Source organism: Phaenicophaeus curvirostris, chromosome 2, assembly GCF_032191515.1.
Source record: "Phaenicophaeus curvirostris isolate KB17595 chromosome 2, BPBGC_Pcur_1.0, whole genome shotgun sequence".
Lineage (NCBI taxonomy): Eukaryota > Metazoa > Chordata > Aves > Cuculiformes > Cuculidae > Phaenicophaeus > Phaenicophaeus curvirostris.
In genome coordinates this window covers 85744634-85763039 of record NC_091393.1, presented here as the reverse complement: position 1 = coordinate 85763039, position 18406 = coordinate 85744634, and the positions used below count along the sequence as shown (strand labels likewise).

The 18406-nt window shown below is 38.9% G+C and overlaps 1 protein-coding gene across 1 annotated transcript in view; it reads left to right on the top strand.

The window, feature by feature from the left end:
* The first annotated feature begins 699 nt into the window (after positions 1–699).
* Positions 700–18406, top strand: part of IARS2 (isoleucyl-tRNA synthetase 2, mitochondrial) — a 31503-nt gene continuing 13796 nt past the window's right edge. The window contains exons 1-12 of the mRNA XM_069852719.1: positions 700–914; positions 1911–2033; positions 3104–3260; positions 4296–4444; positions 4527–4576; positions 4675–4784; positions 4870–4960; positions 5353–5468; positions 9182–9351; positions 10302–10392; positions 10602–10753; positions 11722–11882. Coding sequence (XP_069708820.1) covers positions 717–914; positions 1911–2033; positions 3104–3260; positions 4296–4444; positions 4527–4576; positions 4675–4784; positions 4870–4960; positions 5353–5468; positions 9182–9351; positions 10302–10392; positions 10602–10753; positions 11722–11882 — 1568 coding nt within the window. The 5' untranslated portion in view covers positions 700–716. The remainder of the gene's footprint in view (positions 915–1910; positions 2034–3103; positions 3261–4295; positions 4445–4526; positions 4577–4674; positions 4785–4869; positions 4961–5352; positions 5469–9181; positions 9352–10301; positions 10393–10601; positions 10754–11721; positions 11883–18406) is intronic.

Sequence of the window (18406 nt, the reverse complement as noted above, 5' to 3'; positions counted from 1 at the left end):
TTCAGGTTATCTCCTGACCTAAGACAACTACATCTCACAAGACAATTAAGCATATGAATAAATTCTTGCAACTTTAAGAGAGTTTATCCTTTCAGGTTATTCACCCACGTCTGGAGATGGTCTGCATGTTATCTCTTGACACAAGACAGATTTATATTATGAGACAATTAAACATGCAAAACAGCTGCAGCAAAACTTCTTAATTAATTCTCACAATGTTATTATGAGACTTCACAACAGCTGAAGTGCTTGCTAATTTGGAGCTTTGGCTCCAGCTCTGCCTGACCTTGCCTTTGAGATAGAAAGAAAACTCCAAACAGGTGATTATAGAAGAAGAGACATCTGTTCGGCACAGATCACACTCTACACAAGGCGTTATCATCTCCAAAGAATGAACAGGGCCTGGAAAAACACTGTCTAAAAGAAAACACGCAATCAGAGGGACGTTCTGTGAGACTTTCAAAGAACTAATCTGCCTAGAGGAAACAACTCTATTTTAGCTTAAATCAAAATATTCCACATTTTGTAACAGTAACTGCTCCTGGTATCAAGGAAGCCCCAACCCCCTTTCCCAAACGCCCCGAGACCCTCCCGGCGGGGAAGGCAGAAGCGCCGCCTCCTCGCCCCGCCCCCCCACAGCGGGGCGGAAAACGCGTTGCTGCGTGTTGCGTCCCTCGCCGCGCCCCGTTGCCGCGGAAGCGGAAGAGCCCGCGAGGATGTTTTGGGCATGGCGGGCGCCGCCGCTGTCCCGAGCCGGGGCCGGAGCGCGGGGCGGGCTGTGGGCGCGGGCCGCCTCGGAGGCCAGCAGCCCGCAGGACCCCCAGTATCGGGACACGGTGCTGCTGCCGCGCAGCCGCTTCCCAGCGCTTCTGCCGGGGCGGTTGCAGCCCGAGACCGAGCTGGAGACGCAGCAGGTGGTGGCCCCGGGCGGGACGGTGGGGGCGGTGGCTGCGCACCGGCCAGGTGCCGGGGCTGACTTACCAGCCCGGGCTGTCGCAGGTGCCCGGCCAGCCCGGAGTTAGCCGTGGGGAGACAAGAAGTAGTCATTGCTACAAAAAGTGCAATATTTTGCTTTAAGTCAAAGTAGAGTTGTTTCCTATAAGCAGTTGTGTTCTTTGAAAGTTAGACAGAGCGTCCCTCTGAGAGCGTGTTTCCTTTAAAACGGTATTTTTCCAGACATGGTTCATTCTTTGAAAATGATGACACATTGTGTGCAGTGTGATCTATGGTGAACAAATGTGCTTTCTTCTGCAATCACCTCTGTTCGCAGCCTTTCTCCATCTCAAAGGCAAGGTCAGGCAGAGCTGGAGCCAAAGGCCTGACTTAGAGAGAGTTGTGACTCTTATGGAGTTAATAATAACACTGAAGTGAGTCCTTGGAAAGTAATACAATATGCATAAGATTTCTGGGAAAATGCACCTGTATGCGTGTAATTGGGAAACACGTGCTGTCCCAGCTGTTGGCTCGCTGGACATGATTGATTGAGATCACTTCCTCATGTTGTCTAGCCCTAATAAAGGGTGCTCGCTCTCTAAAATTCCAAAGTGAGTATTAGCTGGTTTTATTTGCTGGCATTTTCAGTATCAACGGGAGAAAGGGTAATGGCTTAGGGGTTTTGAGTGTTTAGTTGCAGCCTGGGATTGCTTGAGTTTGTCATGGTTCTCTCTGGAGCAAGAGTAACAACCCCTCTGATAGCAGAGAGCCAGGAAAATAATGTTAGCCTTACTATTGTGGTAGTTACGGATTTTTTAGTGAAGTACTAACGCCTTTTCATATAGAGTCAGGAAAGTTAATGCTTTGTGCTTGCTTGTTTGTTTGTTTCCAATACATGGTTCATTATGAAGCCAAAATCCATACGTTTTGGAAGCAGAAAGATATGTGATGATTTAAGTGTTTTCTTTTCTCTACAGAAATGTGGTTTTATGGACCTGTATTCATGGCAAAGGCAAAGGAAAACAAAGCAGGAATTTTGTCTTCATGATGGACCACCTTATGCCAATGGAGACCCTCATGTTGGCCATGCATTGAATAAAGTAAGTATTTACTCATTCATACTTTTAACTGTTTTGAAGTGATAAGTACTTGCTATAATGTGCTGGGTGTTCTCCATTCGCATTTAAATCAACAATACTTTAAAGTGTTTGGCATTTTAGTAAATGGGACTTTTAAAAAGAAAGTGATGTGCTTACACAGATGCCATACGGTGCCATGGTGACGTGGGTACCATACTGTGATATAAATACCGTATAGTGGTATATGGGAGCATTCATTTATGAGACCAAGTTTCAGTAAAAAGAGGTTTTTTTAGAAAAAGCCCAGCCTGTAATTCATTCCTAAGCAATATTAAATTCCTAAGCAAAATTAAATATTAAAAAACCGACATACATATGTCAGTTGGTATATATTTCCAGATGTGTATGTAAAGATGCTGTTGTCATGCGTGGTTGAGTTGCGTCTTATTATTCATTTCTTTCCTTTGAATATTTTCTGAGTTTGTTATATTGCATTTGTTTTATTTTATCGAGGTATCCTCCGTGGAAATACAGTAACTAAATGTTGATGGCTTTTAAAACATAAATTTCACCTTTAAATAAATGTTCTACACCTACACACATTTGGATGTGTTTAGATTCAGTTCTGAGAATGATAATGTTATGCATGCTACAAAACAGGAAGGACTCTAAGGTCACCCACAGCTTCTTACATTACTAGTGCTAAAGCTTGGACATCTGAAAATGATAAATTTTGTTAGATGATCACTTATTTAAAAAAGCAACAGTGTGCTCTAGGCCAACAGTGTAGATCCAGATCTATGTTTTAAAAATTTGGGCAAGTAGGATTTGTTTGCTTCAAGTCTTGCAAGTTTTTGAATTGTATCTGTCAGTTATACTCAATGTGAATTCCTTTGATCAGAGATCCTATGAGGTCCTGCCAAAATACAAAATAGTGGGCAAGTAAAATCACAAGTGTGTGGTCTTAAGTGTAAATTCATAATGCAGCCTTTTATATTTGTTTGTGTTTTGTCATAGGAGGACATTAATGAATAAGGTAGTTATTCCACATGGGGGAGCTAGAGTGATAACTGACCCTTGTGTCTTTTCAGATTTTGAAAGACATCGCTAATCGTTTCCACATGATGAGAGGTTATAAAGTACATTATGTGCCAGGATGGGATTGTCATGGGTTGCCAATTGAGTTGAAGGCGTTGTCAGAAGTCAAAGGAGCTGAAAATCTTTCACCAATGGAAATTCGACAGAGAGGTAAATTACTGTTTGCAATATCTTTACTGAAAACTTTGGCCCAAGTATTTGTACGTCCTACTCATTTTTTATTTTATACTTATATAGCTTTTATACTTTATTGTGGCTTTTCTATTAGCTATTGGTGATATTTTCTGTGATGACTACATCTTTGCTAAGCGGATTGAGTACAATGTAATCTTATGAAATGGGATAATTGAATATGGGCTTTAGTTTGTTGCTGTAATGAACAGGCATGGCATTGACTATGGGTTTTAAAAAACAGTAGGAAGGCAGAGGATTTGAATTTCTGCTTTATTTAACTGTGTAGTGTCACAAAAGTGGTTAAGATCATCCTTTTAGTTTTTAAAGACTTAATTTGATTAGCAGCTAAAAAGGTGCATGTTAAAGTCGGGCTTCATAGGACAGCTTGGCTCAGTATCATAAGGCAGATTGTATTTGTTGATTGTGTTTTTAACGATACTTCAAAACTGCAGGGATGATCCTTTCAGAGAAAGTTAGTCTGCATTATATGGAAACTGTTTTGAAGAAATAATTTCAAATACCATATGTATTGAAAGACATCAACGTTCAGCTGCAAAGCTATTTGTAGTGAGCAATTTAAACTGATTTAGCTTGCAATTGCAGCAATGAAATGGGATAACTTATTTTCAAACACATGTTACTTTGTTGAGGCTGATCCAGACTTTTCAGAGCTGGTTAATTTTCACTCCTTATTTTATGGTATTTGAGAATGCGTTTAGAAAAATTATTCTTTGTAACTAAATATACTTATTTTCCCTCTCTTCCTGCACTAGTCAAAAAGTGCCATTCCTGCATCTTTTTACTCTTTTGCAGTCACCTTAGGTAACTACTTCTCTGAAATACATAATTTTTTAAGCCATAATAATTTTATTAATACACATAAGTAATTATTGTATAGTTTAAATATGTTCAGCTCAGGTCTTCCTAAAAATCATTGATAGTGTATTTTAAACGGTATTATGTTGATCCTAGTGGTCTAAATCATATGCTTAATGGAACTATTCCCTTCAGCCAGGGAATTTGCAGAAAGAGCAATTGAGAAACAGAAATCTGCCTTCATTCGTTGGGGTATCATGGCAGATTGGGCTAACTGCTACCATACATTTGATCCAAAGTATGAAGCGAACCAGCTGAGAGTCTTCTACAAAATGTATGATAAGGTATGTTGACCTTCTGTTGTAGCGTGTTCTTGTTGTGACTTTAGATTCTCCTAACTTTTTGTTCCCTCCCTTTCTTCTTTAGGGTTTCATTTATCAGGACTATAAACCTGTGTTCTGGTCTCCTTCAGCAAAGTAAGAAACAACTTAATCTTTTGTCCTCAAAATTTTAGTGAGAGTATCAATAGCTTTTCACGTTCAAGTGTGTTAACTTGTGTTTGATATCTACCCAGAACAGCCTTGGCTGAAGCAGAGCTTGAATACAATGAGCAGCATGTCAGTCGTTCTGCGTATTTGAAATTTCCCATCATAAAGTCGCCACCTAAGCTGACTTCTGTGATAGGTATGACTTCTGTATAGATTTTAAGTCTGGTAGCTTTTGGTTTTGTTATAATTGTAAGTAAAGTACTTCTAATTTACATCTGTAGATGGATCATCCCCTGCTAGTGTGCTAGTCTGGACCACGCAGCCTTGGACTGTGCCAGCCAATCAAGCAGTTTGTTACATGCCGGATTCAGCGTATGTCTCTTTAACTTGGTTCAGTTATCTGCATCGGTCCTTATCGATATATTTCAGCAAATTTAAAACTTTCTGGACTACCATTACATTTTATTTAAGTCATCTTTTTTCTATTTTGGTTTGGGTTTTGGGGTTTTGGGGTTTTTAAGTTGTACAATTCTAAGCTTTGTTCTATCTCTCAATATATTAATTCCTGCTTCCACTTTTATGTTTTGAAGTTATTTCTTTCCGATGATAGGTTATCTAGAATTTCTTTTGAGTTTTAATAGTGAGTTGGACATGTAGATCTTAAAACATATTTTGCTGTCTTTTAGAGATAAATTGTTTAAATGCTCTATGTCTTTATAGTGTTTGTAATTATTTAGTATTACAAATATGTGCTTGCATTGTAGATACTCAATTGTAAAATGTACAACTACTGGTGAACACTTCATTCTAGCTGCAGATAGAGTTGAATCTACGGCTGCTATCTTGGACACACAGTTTGAGGTTGTGTCAACGTGTAAGGGTAGGTTTTAGTATTGTTAATCTTAACTTGCTTAGAAATCCGCTTGTAGGAGTCTGAAAACTGCTTCAGTTCTGGTGTGTTATTATGTTTGTATTTTGAGAACATGCTTCACTAAAATAATATAAAGAAGAGTAGTTGTCAGATTTAGTATTGGTGCATTGTAGCTCAGATGTTCATCCACAGATTTCTAAGTACCTCTTAAAAACTGGATTTGCACTTTGAAAAACAGAGTGTAAGTCTGTTCAGTGTCAAAATCTTGATTACGCTGAATGGAGTTTGTCTTTCATCCATTGCTGCTGAGAACAAGGTGCTAAGTATGCTTTCTGACTGCCTGATTGCAAAGTTCTGTGAAAACTCTAGAGATTACCTAGTGTAGTAGAAGTTCTTCAGCCATTGTCATGTAGCTTTTCAAGTTTTTTCATTAAGAGATGTCTTAAGACTTTACCATAACCATGAAAAATATCGAGGTAACATAGGCAACTGCTGTCTGCACTGATAAAGTGGTTAAGTTTGCATCCTAACAAACTGCATAGAGGCATTTCTTAATAGAGAGGCTTTTGATTTGGTGTTCTGAGTTGGTCTTCCATGTGTCATCTGTGAACCTTATTCATTTGCTTTTATTGGTTATTTAGTGCTAGAAATAGTGATATCTACAGGAGGTGAGAATCGTGGTTTCTATGACTTTTAAAGTATTTTTGATGTCTTTCCATGCTTTCTTTTCCAGAGGGAGGGGGGGTGGTGGTGGAAATGACCCATTCCTCTGCTTAATAATTTTGGTTTTACTTAATGTCAAAACACATCCAGGTAATTTTATCAAGTTCCACCTTCTTGAATCACATGACTTGCAGATGACATGCAACAGTAGAGCTGGGCCTTCTTGAAAGCAAATTTAATGTTTAGAACCCATTCTTTTTATATTCCCCTATATTCAGCAATTATTTGTTACATTTCTGTACTTGTGTACCTAACTGTCTGATAGCAGTTCCTAAACATGTTACTGCTGGGAAGGAAGTATTCAATGAAGGCTATTTTGCCTTATGGAGCATTCCTTAAACTCTGTGATTCTTGACTTTCAGAAAGCCTCTTCTACTTCTTCAGTGTGTTTTTTAACTTTAAGTTGTCACTAGCTTTAGCTTTGTTCTTTTGTACTCTTTTTATTTCTATGTAATATAGAGAATTTAAATGAATTGTTCATTATAATATTAGTACTTGGTGGGAGAAGGAGGAAAAAATCCCAGATTCAGAGTTTTTAGCCTACAAAATCATTATTGAGATCCATTTCCAGAACACTGATACGGTGGTCCACAAGAAATGGAAATATATGGAGTGTCTGTAGATGGAATGGCACTACTAAATGAATACCATTGTGTAGGGTAGAAGAAAAGCTTTTTTTTTCATGGGAAACAGAAGTCTGCCAAGCTAGCAAAGTAGAGAATTTGAAAGCATTTGGATGGAGACCCACGAATAAGATCTGGTAGTATGTCTGAATAGTATCCCATGCATACACTTTGGGTTGATTGTTCTGTTTAGCTCCATTCCAACACTAAGGAATGAAGAGCAAGAGATCAAAAAGAATAAGTTGATTAATACCTGTCTCCGAACCTGGTGTGAGGAGCAAAACTTTGGGTTCTTTGATCGTGGACTGGCCCATGCACCACCAGGCTTCCTTACTAGGGATGAGGCATGCTTGTTTCCTAGGGGGACTACAGTCCTCGCTAAAAATCTAGCAGGGCTAATAAACAGAGCTTTAAACTAGATGTGAAGGGGGAAGGGGATGAAGCCAGGCTACTCAGGAGCGAGCCTGGAAGTGGAACTCCAGTGCCTGAGAGATGGTGTGCAGGCAAGGACCACCAGTATATCACCACAGAGCAAGTGAGGGTGAGTACATCTGGAGATGGAAAGGATGAAACTGACACTGAGGGGTTAGATATTCCAAGGGCCAGTCAGTTGGGAATGAACACTGTTCCCTTTATGAGAGCTGAGGGTTCACCAGCACTGAAGCGCATCTGCACCAATGCACACAGCATGGACAATCAGCAGGAGGAATTGGAAGTTATTGTAGGGCATGGAGACTACGACGTGGTTGCCATCACAGAAACATGGTAGGACAACTCGTATAACTGGAGTGCAGCTGTGGTGGGGTATAAACTCTTCAGGTGGGACAGGAAGGGGAGGAGAGGTGGTTTGATCCAAGAGGAGGTGGTTAGAGACTTGCTTGCCCAGCTAGACACTCACAAGTCTATGGGGCTGGATGGGATCCATCCAAGAGTACTGAGGGAGCTGGTGGATGTGCTTGCCAAACCCCTTTCCATCATCTTCCAACAGTCCTGGCTGGCTGGGGAAGTTCCACTGGACTGGAGGCTGGCTGATGTGGGAGGGAGGACCCAGGAAAATACAGGCCTGTCAGTCTGGCCTCAGTGTTGGGAAAAGTCATAGAACAGGCGATCTTGTGTGCTGTCATGAAGCACATGCAAGAGAACCGGGTGATCAGGCCCAGTCAGCACAGGTTAGTGAAAGGCAGGTTTTGCTAAACTAACCTGATCGCCTTATATGACAAAGCGACCCACCTACTGGAGGAGCAAAAGGCTGTGGATGTGGTCTTCCTGCACTTCAGTAAAGCTTTTGACACAGTTTCTCACAGCATTCTGCTTAGGGAACTGTCAGCCTCTGGCCTGGACAGGCGCGCACTCTCCTGGGTGGAAAACTGGTTGAATGGCTGGGCCCAGAGAGTGGTGGTAAATGGTGTTAACTCCAGCTGGAGGCCAGTTACAAGTGGGACTCCCCAGGGCTCAGTGCTGGGTCCAGCCCTGTTCAATGTCTTTATCAGTGACCTGGATGAAGGCATTGAGTGCACCCTTAGCAAGTTTGTGGATGACACTAAGCTGGGTGGAAGCGTGCATCTGCTGGAGTGTAGGGAAGCTCTGCAAAGGGATCTAAACAGGCTGAGACTAATGGCATGAGGTTTAACAAGGCCAAATGCCGGGTCCTGCACTTGAGGCACAAGAACCCTATGCCAACTGAACATGAGCCAGCAGTGTGCCCAGGTGGTCAAGAAGGTCAACGGCATCTTGGCTTGTATCAGAAGCAGCATGACCAGCAGGTCCAGGGAGGTTGTTCTCCCTCTGTACTTGGCACTGGTGAGACCGCTCCTTGAATCCTGTGTTCAGTTCTGGGCTCCTCACCACAAGAAGGATGTTGAGGCTCTGGAGCGAGTCCAGAGAAGAGCAACAAAGCTGGTGAAGGGGCTGGAGAACAAGTCTTACAGGGAGCAGCTGGGAGAGCTGGGGTTGTTTAGCCTGGAGAAGAGGAGGCTGAGGGGAGACCTTATTGCTCTGTACAACTACCTGAGAGGAGGTTGTAGAGAGGAGGTAGCTGGCTTCTTCTCCCAAGTGACAGGGGCAGGATGAGAGGGAATGGCCTCAAGCTCTGCCAGGGGAGATTCAGGCTGGACATCAAAAAAAAAATTTCACGAAAGGGTCATTGGGCACTGGAACAGGCTGCCCAGGGAGGTGGTTGAGTCACCTTCCTTGGAGGTGTTAAAAAGTGTGGATGATGTGCTGAGGGGCATGGTTTAGTGTTTGATAGGGGTGGTTGGACTCAATGATACTGTGGGTCTTGTCTAACCTAGTGATTCTGTGATTTCTGCTCTCTGGTAAGGGAAGTTGAATCCATTAATTGTTTCTCTATTTTTTTTTTTTATTTCACCCCTCCAGGTGTAGATTTGGCAGATGGTTCTTGTGCTCATCCCACAATTCCTGGCAGAGTCTCTCCTCTGTTACCTGCGAATCATGTGACAATGACAAAAGGAACTGGATTAGTTCATACAGCCCCAGCTCATGGCATGGAAGACTACAGCGTAGCTTCCCACCATCAGCTCTCCACGGTACCTTTTTTTTTTTTTTCCAGCTGTTGCTCTTGATTTCCTACAACTGTTTGATCATATGCCACTGAATTAATTGTTTTAACTTTTGCATAGAACTTGAAAATGTTTTGAAGCATTTAGGTAAGCATGAGTATCAGTAATGGCCTGCAGGAATGCAGGAGTAACCTTAAAGCGTGTATCAAAATAAAAGGATGAAGTTTTTCATCCATCTGCTAATTAAAGCTTTTAGGGAAGTGGTAGAATAGAATCAGATTTCTCTTTGTGTTTTGTTGGGGTTTGGTTGTTTTGGGGATTTTTTTTTCTTGTTTCTTTTAAAGATAACACAGACAACAGTTGTCACGTATTGGCTTGCAGTACTTGGAACTGGCTTTTAAACCTGCATCTGGCAGACCGATATATCACCAGTTATGTAGGTCATTACTACTGTTCTTTTTCAGTAAAACTTGTTTTAAACTCATGCATAAATACAGGTCAGTTATGCATGATCAGTTTGTGTTTGATGGAAATGAAGATAACAGGGTATTCCTTTTCTCTTTTACCTTTTAGGAGATGACTTGAGGTGTTCCAAAAGCTGATTGTACCTGTGTTTCTTGTTGGTTTCTTTGAGGGTGGGGATTTTCCTTGCGAGTTGTTTGTTTGTTTTGTTCTTTTACTCTTGATTTGTAAAGTCATTGGGATGACTCGCTAACCGGTGAGTTGATGTAAGACAGTTGGAGTGTATCTGCAAATGTAATGGTGCTCATTTCTTCTGATTATATAAAATTTGCTTACCTGGTAGATGACTAAAATTGAGGTTCACTAAATCTGAAGTATACTTAAATAGAACACACTTTGCTGTTTGTCAGAATGGTAGTTGCTCAGCAGAAAACTTAACTTGCTCTTTGAATACCAAGAGGGTAATTCGTTGCCACATAGTATTTTACTGACATGATTAAAATATTTATTTTAAGGATTCCCTTGTGGATGAAGGTGGATTTTTTACTGAAGCTGCAGGTCCAAAACTTCAAAACAAGAATGTCCTTGAAGAAGGGAATGAAACTGGTGAGTATTTGCTATTTAGCCATTTGTAACTTTATCACTTACATTCCAGTGGGTATAGCGGGAGAGTTCCTTTAAGCTGAACACATTTTGAATATGGGTAAGGTACAGGCATCTCCTACTACGTGTTACTCACAGAAAGGAACAAACTGAGGGTAAAAGTAGCAGTGTGTTCAAACTAGATTTTCATCTTGCCTCATCTTTTCTCTCAGTCATTCAGATGCTTCAGGCAGCTGGGAGTTTATTAAAAGAGGAGAAATATGTGCACAGTTATCCATATGACTGGAGGACTAAAAAGCCAATCATTATTCGTGCCAGCAAACAGTGGTTTGTTAACACAGCGAGTGTGAAGGCTGCAGCACAGGTAGATAATTTTGCTTTATTATGGGACTTTCAAAGACAGCTGATGCCATTTGGAATCACTGAACAGTCTTGATGTAGCCATCTCACTCCAGAATATGTTCTTCTCCAGGCTTTACAGATGTTAATAACTTATACAAATAACTAAAACTTTTTAACTAACATTGTTGGGTTTTGTCGATATTGGGTAAATATTGATATAAAAATAAATACACTGACTGACTGACTTTTGTTCACTGTATTTACAAGAGATGTCTGAGTTTCTTAGAGCTACTAAATTTTTTCCCCAAATATTTTTAAAAATATGATGTTTCAAGTGATTAAATCAGAGGAGACAATTTTATCACTATTAGAATTATCTTTGTTGTTATGGTAGCCTTGAACGTAGACATCTTTGTTTGCTCCCCTATTAATTTTGCCACAATCCTATTTTAAATAACTTTTAAAATAAGTTTCTCATGTACAGTGCTCTTTGAAATCATGTACAAACATACAGAAAACTCAGACTAGCACCTTTAGGCAGTCTTGGGTAACAGTGATTTCATTGTAATTAGGGCATGGAGTGTTTATTCCATATTCATCTTTATCTAGAATGAAGCAAAATGTGATGTTATGCGGTGGGATTGTTGGTGAATGGTAGCCTACTTCCTAATACAGGCAGCATGAATCAAGTTGTGGTATCAAACCAGACAACAGCACAAGACACAATGAGCTATTTAACTTTAGATAGTGGTACTGATGCCATTTCTAACTTACTTTAGGGTGCATGTGCTAGAGAATCGGAAACAGCATTTTGAGTGTGTTGTTTAAGAGCAACACGTAGCCAAGTAAATTAATTAAATTAGGCAGTTGCTCAAGAGCATGTTATTCAGTACTGGGAGTGTGAGTATAGACCCGCACCGTTTTTTACTGGTAGCAGAAGCAGTGTTTGAATGCTGAAGCCTGTTCAACAATTCACTGTGTACTTTATAGGAAGTGCTGAAAAAAGTGAAAGTTATTCCTACATCTGCACTGAACAGAATGCTTGAAATGCTGGACAGAAGGACATTTTGGTGTATATCACGACAGAGGTGTTGGGGTGTTCCGATTCCTGTTTTTTATCAGAAGAACACAGGAGAGTGCTTGTTAAACAGGTATTTGTCTAGTTTTATATGCTGAGAAATGAAAGAATGGGTGCTGTCTGTTATGTCACAGTTATGCAATATTATAAAACTTCTGTTTATACTTAAAGTACGCTTTCTTATTTGTTTATACCCAGAACTAATTCAGCTATAAACTAAAACAATCAAAAACTCATTGCTGAAGGTGACTTGTACATAAGTAACAGGAATCATTTCACTTAAGCTGCCTGAAAAGTCCCCTTGATAATAATTGCTGCTTTCATTCCTCATCCCCAAAATAAATGACCTGGCAGTGATCACTGGTCTTTACATTTAAGCAAGGAGTAAGGTACAAGTTGTAGTTAGAATAGATTACAACTGTACTTGTAGCACTGTAAATTGAACAATACAGGTATTTGTCAGATTAGCTTTTTTGCAGTTGAATAAGTGACAATGAGATACCTGAATTGGAATAACAAAGTCTGTGGCAGAATAAATAACTGTGCCTTATTTCAGAATAAATTTAGGGTGTTTTTAAGAGCCAGCCTCAATAAATCTGTTAGAGTGGCCTTTAGCTATATAATTTGGTTTGCCTAAAGCTTCAGATGCTAGCTTTATTCTGCCATCTTTTGCTTAAGTTAATAGCATCCAGATATTGCAAACACTGCATTTCAGAAATTTCAGACTGTGTAGTGCAGAGGAAATGCTGTGCTTTAAACCAAAAAACGTCAACAAAATATGATCCTTCTCTTTCTTCTAAGGGATACTAGAGTTTTTGGTTTTGGGAACAGGGCTTTTCAATTGTGCATGTCCTCTTAAGAAATTATTTCATAAAAATAGTATTGTGGAGTTCCACATTCATTGTTATTTCCATCATTGTTTTCTGGCTCGACTTACGCTAGTAAAACTCCGTTTTATCTGTCTTAACTTTAAGGAGTGTTGCAGAACTTTTTTGTTTCCTTTTTCTCTTTTTTTTTTTTTTTTTATTCTGTCTATTACAGAGGATCCAGCATGTTTTCCAGAGGCTGAACTGAGCACATAAGTATAGGAGTGGGTGAGGCTTAGGGTGTGGAGAACAGGGAATGGACTTTAAGCAGTTAGTCCTCAGCTTCACCTAGTGTCACTGGGTGTGTAGGTGCAGAGATAGGTACTTTGACTCTCTTGCAGTAGGCAATAACTGTGAGAAAAGATCACAGTAACCATAATTGTTTATAGTACCTGAATAATGCTGACGCCCATTAGGAAATAAAGGAATGGAGGTTCTCTAGGGTGTAAAATCATTTTATCCACAAAACCTGTTAACACATTAAAAAGTAATGTTTACATTAAAAAATAACAATTTCTGAGGAATGCTTATCATTGTCTGTGGAAAAGGCTTGTGTGTTACGTGTGCATGCTTAAAACTGTTAAAATTGTAGTTAAACAGCAAAATAAGAACATAATAAAAAACTTTTTAACAATTGGCAAATGTGAAGGGCATCATGAAGCAATATCTCCTTCAGTACAGGGAGGAGCTGACCCAGCTGATACAGAAAGCATTGGAAAGGGGAGATACATGGGGATTCCTTTAGATTGTAGTAAAATTGCCTTGAAAACCAATGATCTGTGTTTAAAAAAGTGTTTTGTAAGTGCTTGAGCTGTTTGTGGTTGTTGCTGGAGTTGTGCAACATGTGACAATCGGGGCATTTTGATGTGATAATCTCTGCAATAGTTTAATACCTTGACCTTCACGCATAGGTGTGTATTGGCTTAGCAGTCACACATGTAGGTGCATGAACAAAGGGACAGTACAGCATGTTTGTTTAGAATTGATCTAGGGGGAAAAGAGACGTTTAGGAAACAGGCACACAAGCAATGTGTTTGAAAAGTCGATTTATTTCGTTTGACTGGCAGCCTCTGGCATTCATTTATAAGCAGTACTCCTTACTCCTAACATGTTTTACAGAAGTGAAACTTTCAAAGAAAATAGTAAGCTACACATTAGATATTTAAAGTTAGCCATAGCAGGCTTCTGTAACTGGAGTAGGAAGAGTGTGCAGAATATTGGCCTATAGAAATGACAGGCAAAGTTAGAAAGCAGTCTGTCAATTCATAGGTCATTTTCCTGGACACCAGTTCTTACTGAAATAAATAAGTAGGCCTAAATATTTTGTTATGTTTGCATTATAATTTTGAAATCATATCACATCACAATGAGTTGCTGATATATTTCTAACACTTGAGAAACTTCACATTTGGTTTGTGTAAATAACTTACATTTCAAAACAAAAGCTGCTTTTTAGTCTTGAATCCCAGATAAAGGTGCTCCAGTAGAAGGAAGTTTTTGAGTGGCTATCAAAAGTAACAGCATCTCCACTGGAAGTCAGTGTAGTCCACATGGAGTTGCTGTTACATGTGAGAGCACTGATGGTCAATCTTGAATGATCCTGTTTATGTATCACCTGTAAAAAGACTTTAAAACAAAAAACAAGCTAAAAACAAACCCGCCATGTTTCCTTCTCTAAGTCATAGTTTCCGCTGAATTTGTCATATGAAGGTCTGCAGAAAGCTTATGTTTCAAGATGCAACAGCTCGTCTCTAAGAGAGTATTTTACTCAACACTAAGAATCTTGTCTTTCCAACTTGAAAGCCAAGAGTAGGTTGTAATCTTGTGCAACAAGCTTTCAAATCAAGATCTCTGTCTTCCTGTTTGATGTGGCACTTCATATCCCTAAAAGAGATTTGATTTTATGACACTGTCTAAAATTGCAAATTTAAAATGCTACAGAATATTAGAACTTTTATGTAAAGTCTACCACATCATATTGCAATCAGGAACTTAAAAATTAATATAAAATAACAAAACCCTTAAAGAGAGACAAAAGAGAATATTATTGCAATTTTCAGTAAGAATTCTGAGAATACAGTGGTAAGATTCCCTGTGATTTCTCTTCACAAGTAGAGGGGAAAATAGACTTAAATAGAATACATACAGAAGTAAATGCTTTTAGCTTTGTCAGCTTTCAAAATTTAGTAGATTCCTTGAGAAAAGTTTCTGATTCTAGGAAATTCTGTAACTCATGGAAGAGAAGAGAAAAAGACATTCCAGAGTAAAAAGTGATATTTTTGCATTTACGGTAGTAGCTGAGACTATGTAATAAATGAGATACGTACTTTTACCTCATGCAATAACTTAGAAATTATCTGTTTAAATATTAAGAATAATACATCCTATTGAAAAGATTATTCTGATGCCTGAGAACTTTTGTCCCCTTCTGACTTTCACAAGTAGTTTAAATTTGTGGCAAAAAAACCCGATCTGTTTTTCAAGTACATCTACCCTGCTCCTGAATTTGTCTTTTAAAATTTTAAGGCATTTAAGTGATTTGTAAGCAATAGCAACTTACTGTAACAGAAATACTTACTGCTGAAGTGTCAATGTTCACATGAAGAAGATAACTTGTCTTCTTTACTCTTGTTTGAAATGAGTTTGAGAGAACATGAGACACTATTCTTCTCCTCCCGGCTAGATCTTAATGCTGCCTCATTTCTGTTAACACATTAAATAAGTGTTCAGCATAATCAATATCAGGCTTCAGAGTGATTGGCTGGTGTCGTGGTAGCGTGAATTGCCGTAAGGTTTTCAGTGTTAAAACGTAGCAAGTGACACGTAATGCAACTTTTTCTAGATAGTGTATGAATACAGGGCAAAGTTTTACAATGGTGTTTATTGCTAACTCGGTGGATTATCATGCTTACATTGAAGTCCGCAGATTATAAAGTGATGAGTAGTTATTTGAGAAAGGTGGTTTTTCACTTGCACCTTACATAAATGTACTTTCAAAAATCTTCCTCCTTACAGTATAGATACCTTAAGTATAATAATTTCTCTTTCTGATAATAGTTAATCATAAGGATGCTGAGAAAAGATTAGAGGAATGGGCATGGGGAGCAGGTTGTTTGTTTGTCTTGGATTTTTTCGAACTGTAGGAGGAAGAAGTATTTGGTGAAATGGTATCCTGGAATTCTATGGTCTTAACTATCTCCTCTTAGAATACTTGACTGTTAACGTTCACCTGCATTCTGTAGGGAAATGTAATATAATGAAAAGTGCCCTACTAAAATGGATTTTTAACTTTATTTTAAACTGTGATAGGATTTTGAGAATATCGGTCAATAATAGGGTGACTTCACAGTCATGTACTATTTCTTATGATTCATAAAATCTGACATTTTAGTTGTCTGAAAACTTTTCTGTAGCGTAATCATGTCTGTTAATGTGTCATGAAAATGTGTCTTTAAAATAGTTCTGCCCTTTATAAATTAAGCGTTTGCATCGCATAGCAGTACACTTGGTAAAAGATTAGTCCATAATAGATTTTGTGCAATGGTAGACTACTGGTGCGTGGCACAGGCATTACTTGGAGTAAGTGAAGGTAGTAGTTTTATGATGGTTTCCCAAGGAAGATCGATAGCAAGGCTTTATTTCCTTCTTATCCATCCACCTGCCTCCGATGGAAAGGAGAAGAGTTCATCCTCACTAAAGGTAATACAGTTTGCACTAACACAGTGTTTCAGGTGTTGTAGTCTCCTTGTGAATTTCTCTGAATATTTGTGTGATAGGCCTGACCTTAGTGCTATCTCTTCCATTGAGGAGAGAGGTCATTGCAATTAACAGTTGCAGTGTCAAAAAAAATGGTGGCAGTTCAGGCCATATCACCTTTACTTAAAGCTTAGAACATCTGATAAACTGAGATTTCTGCTGTGATCAGACTGAATCGAAATGTATCTCCTGCCCCTGAAGTGTATTTGCAATATGGAAAAGTTATATGGAAGGTAGCTTAGTTCCTCTTTAAATTAGTACAGAAACTTTTCTATGCTAGTTATGGGTATGATTCTTGACTAGAATTGGTTTTCTGGCTCTAATTTGATGCCAGAGCCATTAGCTGAGCATTGCATTATTTCTTATATGAATCACTTAACACGCACTGGGATATTATTAAGGTAAATAACCCTCTTTAATTTAGCTGTTCCCTTCTATTGACATCCATGGCTAAGACTTGGCCGGTAACAGAAAGGCATTGACATTGTGGAGGGATAACTAGTTATCCGTAATTGTCTTTAAAAAAAATACTGATGAGGCATTTGAGAACAATCAAAGATGGAGCCTTCTGTTGGTGAGGAGTGAAAAATAATGTTGTATACAGCTTTTTCTAAAGTGTTCCCAGGTGCTATGATCTGTGTCATCATTGAGGGGGTGTGTGTAAAGCCTGACTCTTCAGTGGAAGGTACTGACTCACCCAGTAACAGAGGGAGACAGATTTAGGTGAAAAGTTTAGTCTGGGCTGAGACCAACAAACTTCTTGGCCTATTTGGGGTTTTTTTGGTTTGTTTTTTGGTTTTTTTTTTTTCCTGCGAGCTTTCTGAATTTGAAGATTTAGCCTGAAAAAGGCAAAGCATAAGGGATATACTTATCAGCTACCTGCCAGGGATCTACCAGGACTGGAGTTGTTGTTTGCTTTTGTCTTGGAGAAGTAACACTTCAGAAATGGAACTATAGACAAATAGGCCTCTGTGCAAATATTTCTGAAAGGAAAAGATATGATTCAGAACCAGAGTTCCTAAATGTTGTTTTACCAAGATAAATACTAGGAGATATATTACAAAGCCATAAATTGTGTCCCATCTTCATTAAACCAGAAGGCGAAAGATATCCATTCTAGCCTGAAAAGGTAAGAATGACGGTGGTATGTTAGCTGGGTGTCATGTTCTAAATGTTACTGGTTAGTGGGTTTTCTCTCCAGAAAACCTAATGGGATATTTGATGGGAATTGACTTTGAAAAATAAATTGATTAATTCACAAATACAAAACTGTTGGTCTGCCATTGCAGTTTTATTCCCATAATCAAGAGCAAAATTGCATTTTCATCTTGCTGTTGCAGCTTATTTTGTATATTTAAGTGACAAGCTTACATTACATACACCTTGGAAAACAGGTTTTCACGCTCATACTCTGTGTATAAGAGTCCACTAAATGCTGTAGTGCTGTAGCTCAGCTTTATTAGCAGTGCAGAACAAATTGTGCTGAAGTCCAAATACAAAACTGAGGACAGTAAAGAAGTTAGATCAGCTGCCTTTTGTGTTTTCAAGGTAATTATTTCAGGTCATTATTGTACATTTTCCCCTTTCACAGTAATGTGTCAAGAAGTTCGTTAATGGATTCAATGTAAGAAGTGAAGATTTAAACAAATCTCTGGTGGCTTGAGTAACACAGTGAGTTATTTTGAAGTTGACAGGTCCTGATGATCTGCTTAAATACAATAGATGTTTTAGGAATCACCTCTTTAGTACGTGCTCTGTGAGTCAGCATGACAAAGTATGTGGGGTTTTTTTTTTAAGCTATCCTAATTTATGTCCAGACTTAGCATGAAATTATTTTAAAAATCAATTCCCCACAGCCTTACCTACTGGGGACAACGAATGAGTGTGTCATAAATAGTGCACAGAACTGTATGCCTTTTGGTTGTGTTACCTGTTCATATCAGGAAAAATGCTTAGTTGATTTTTTTTGTAATTA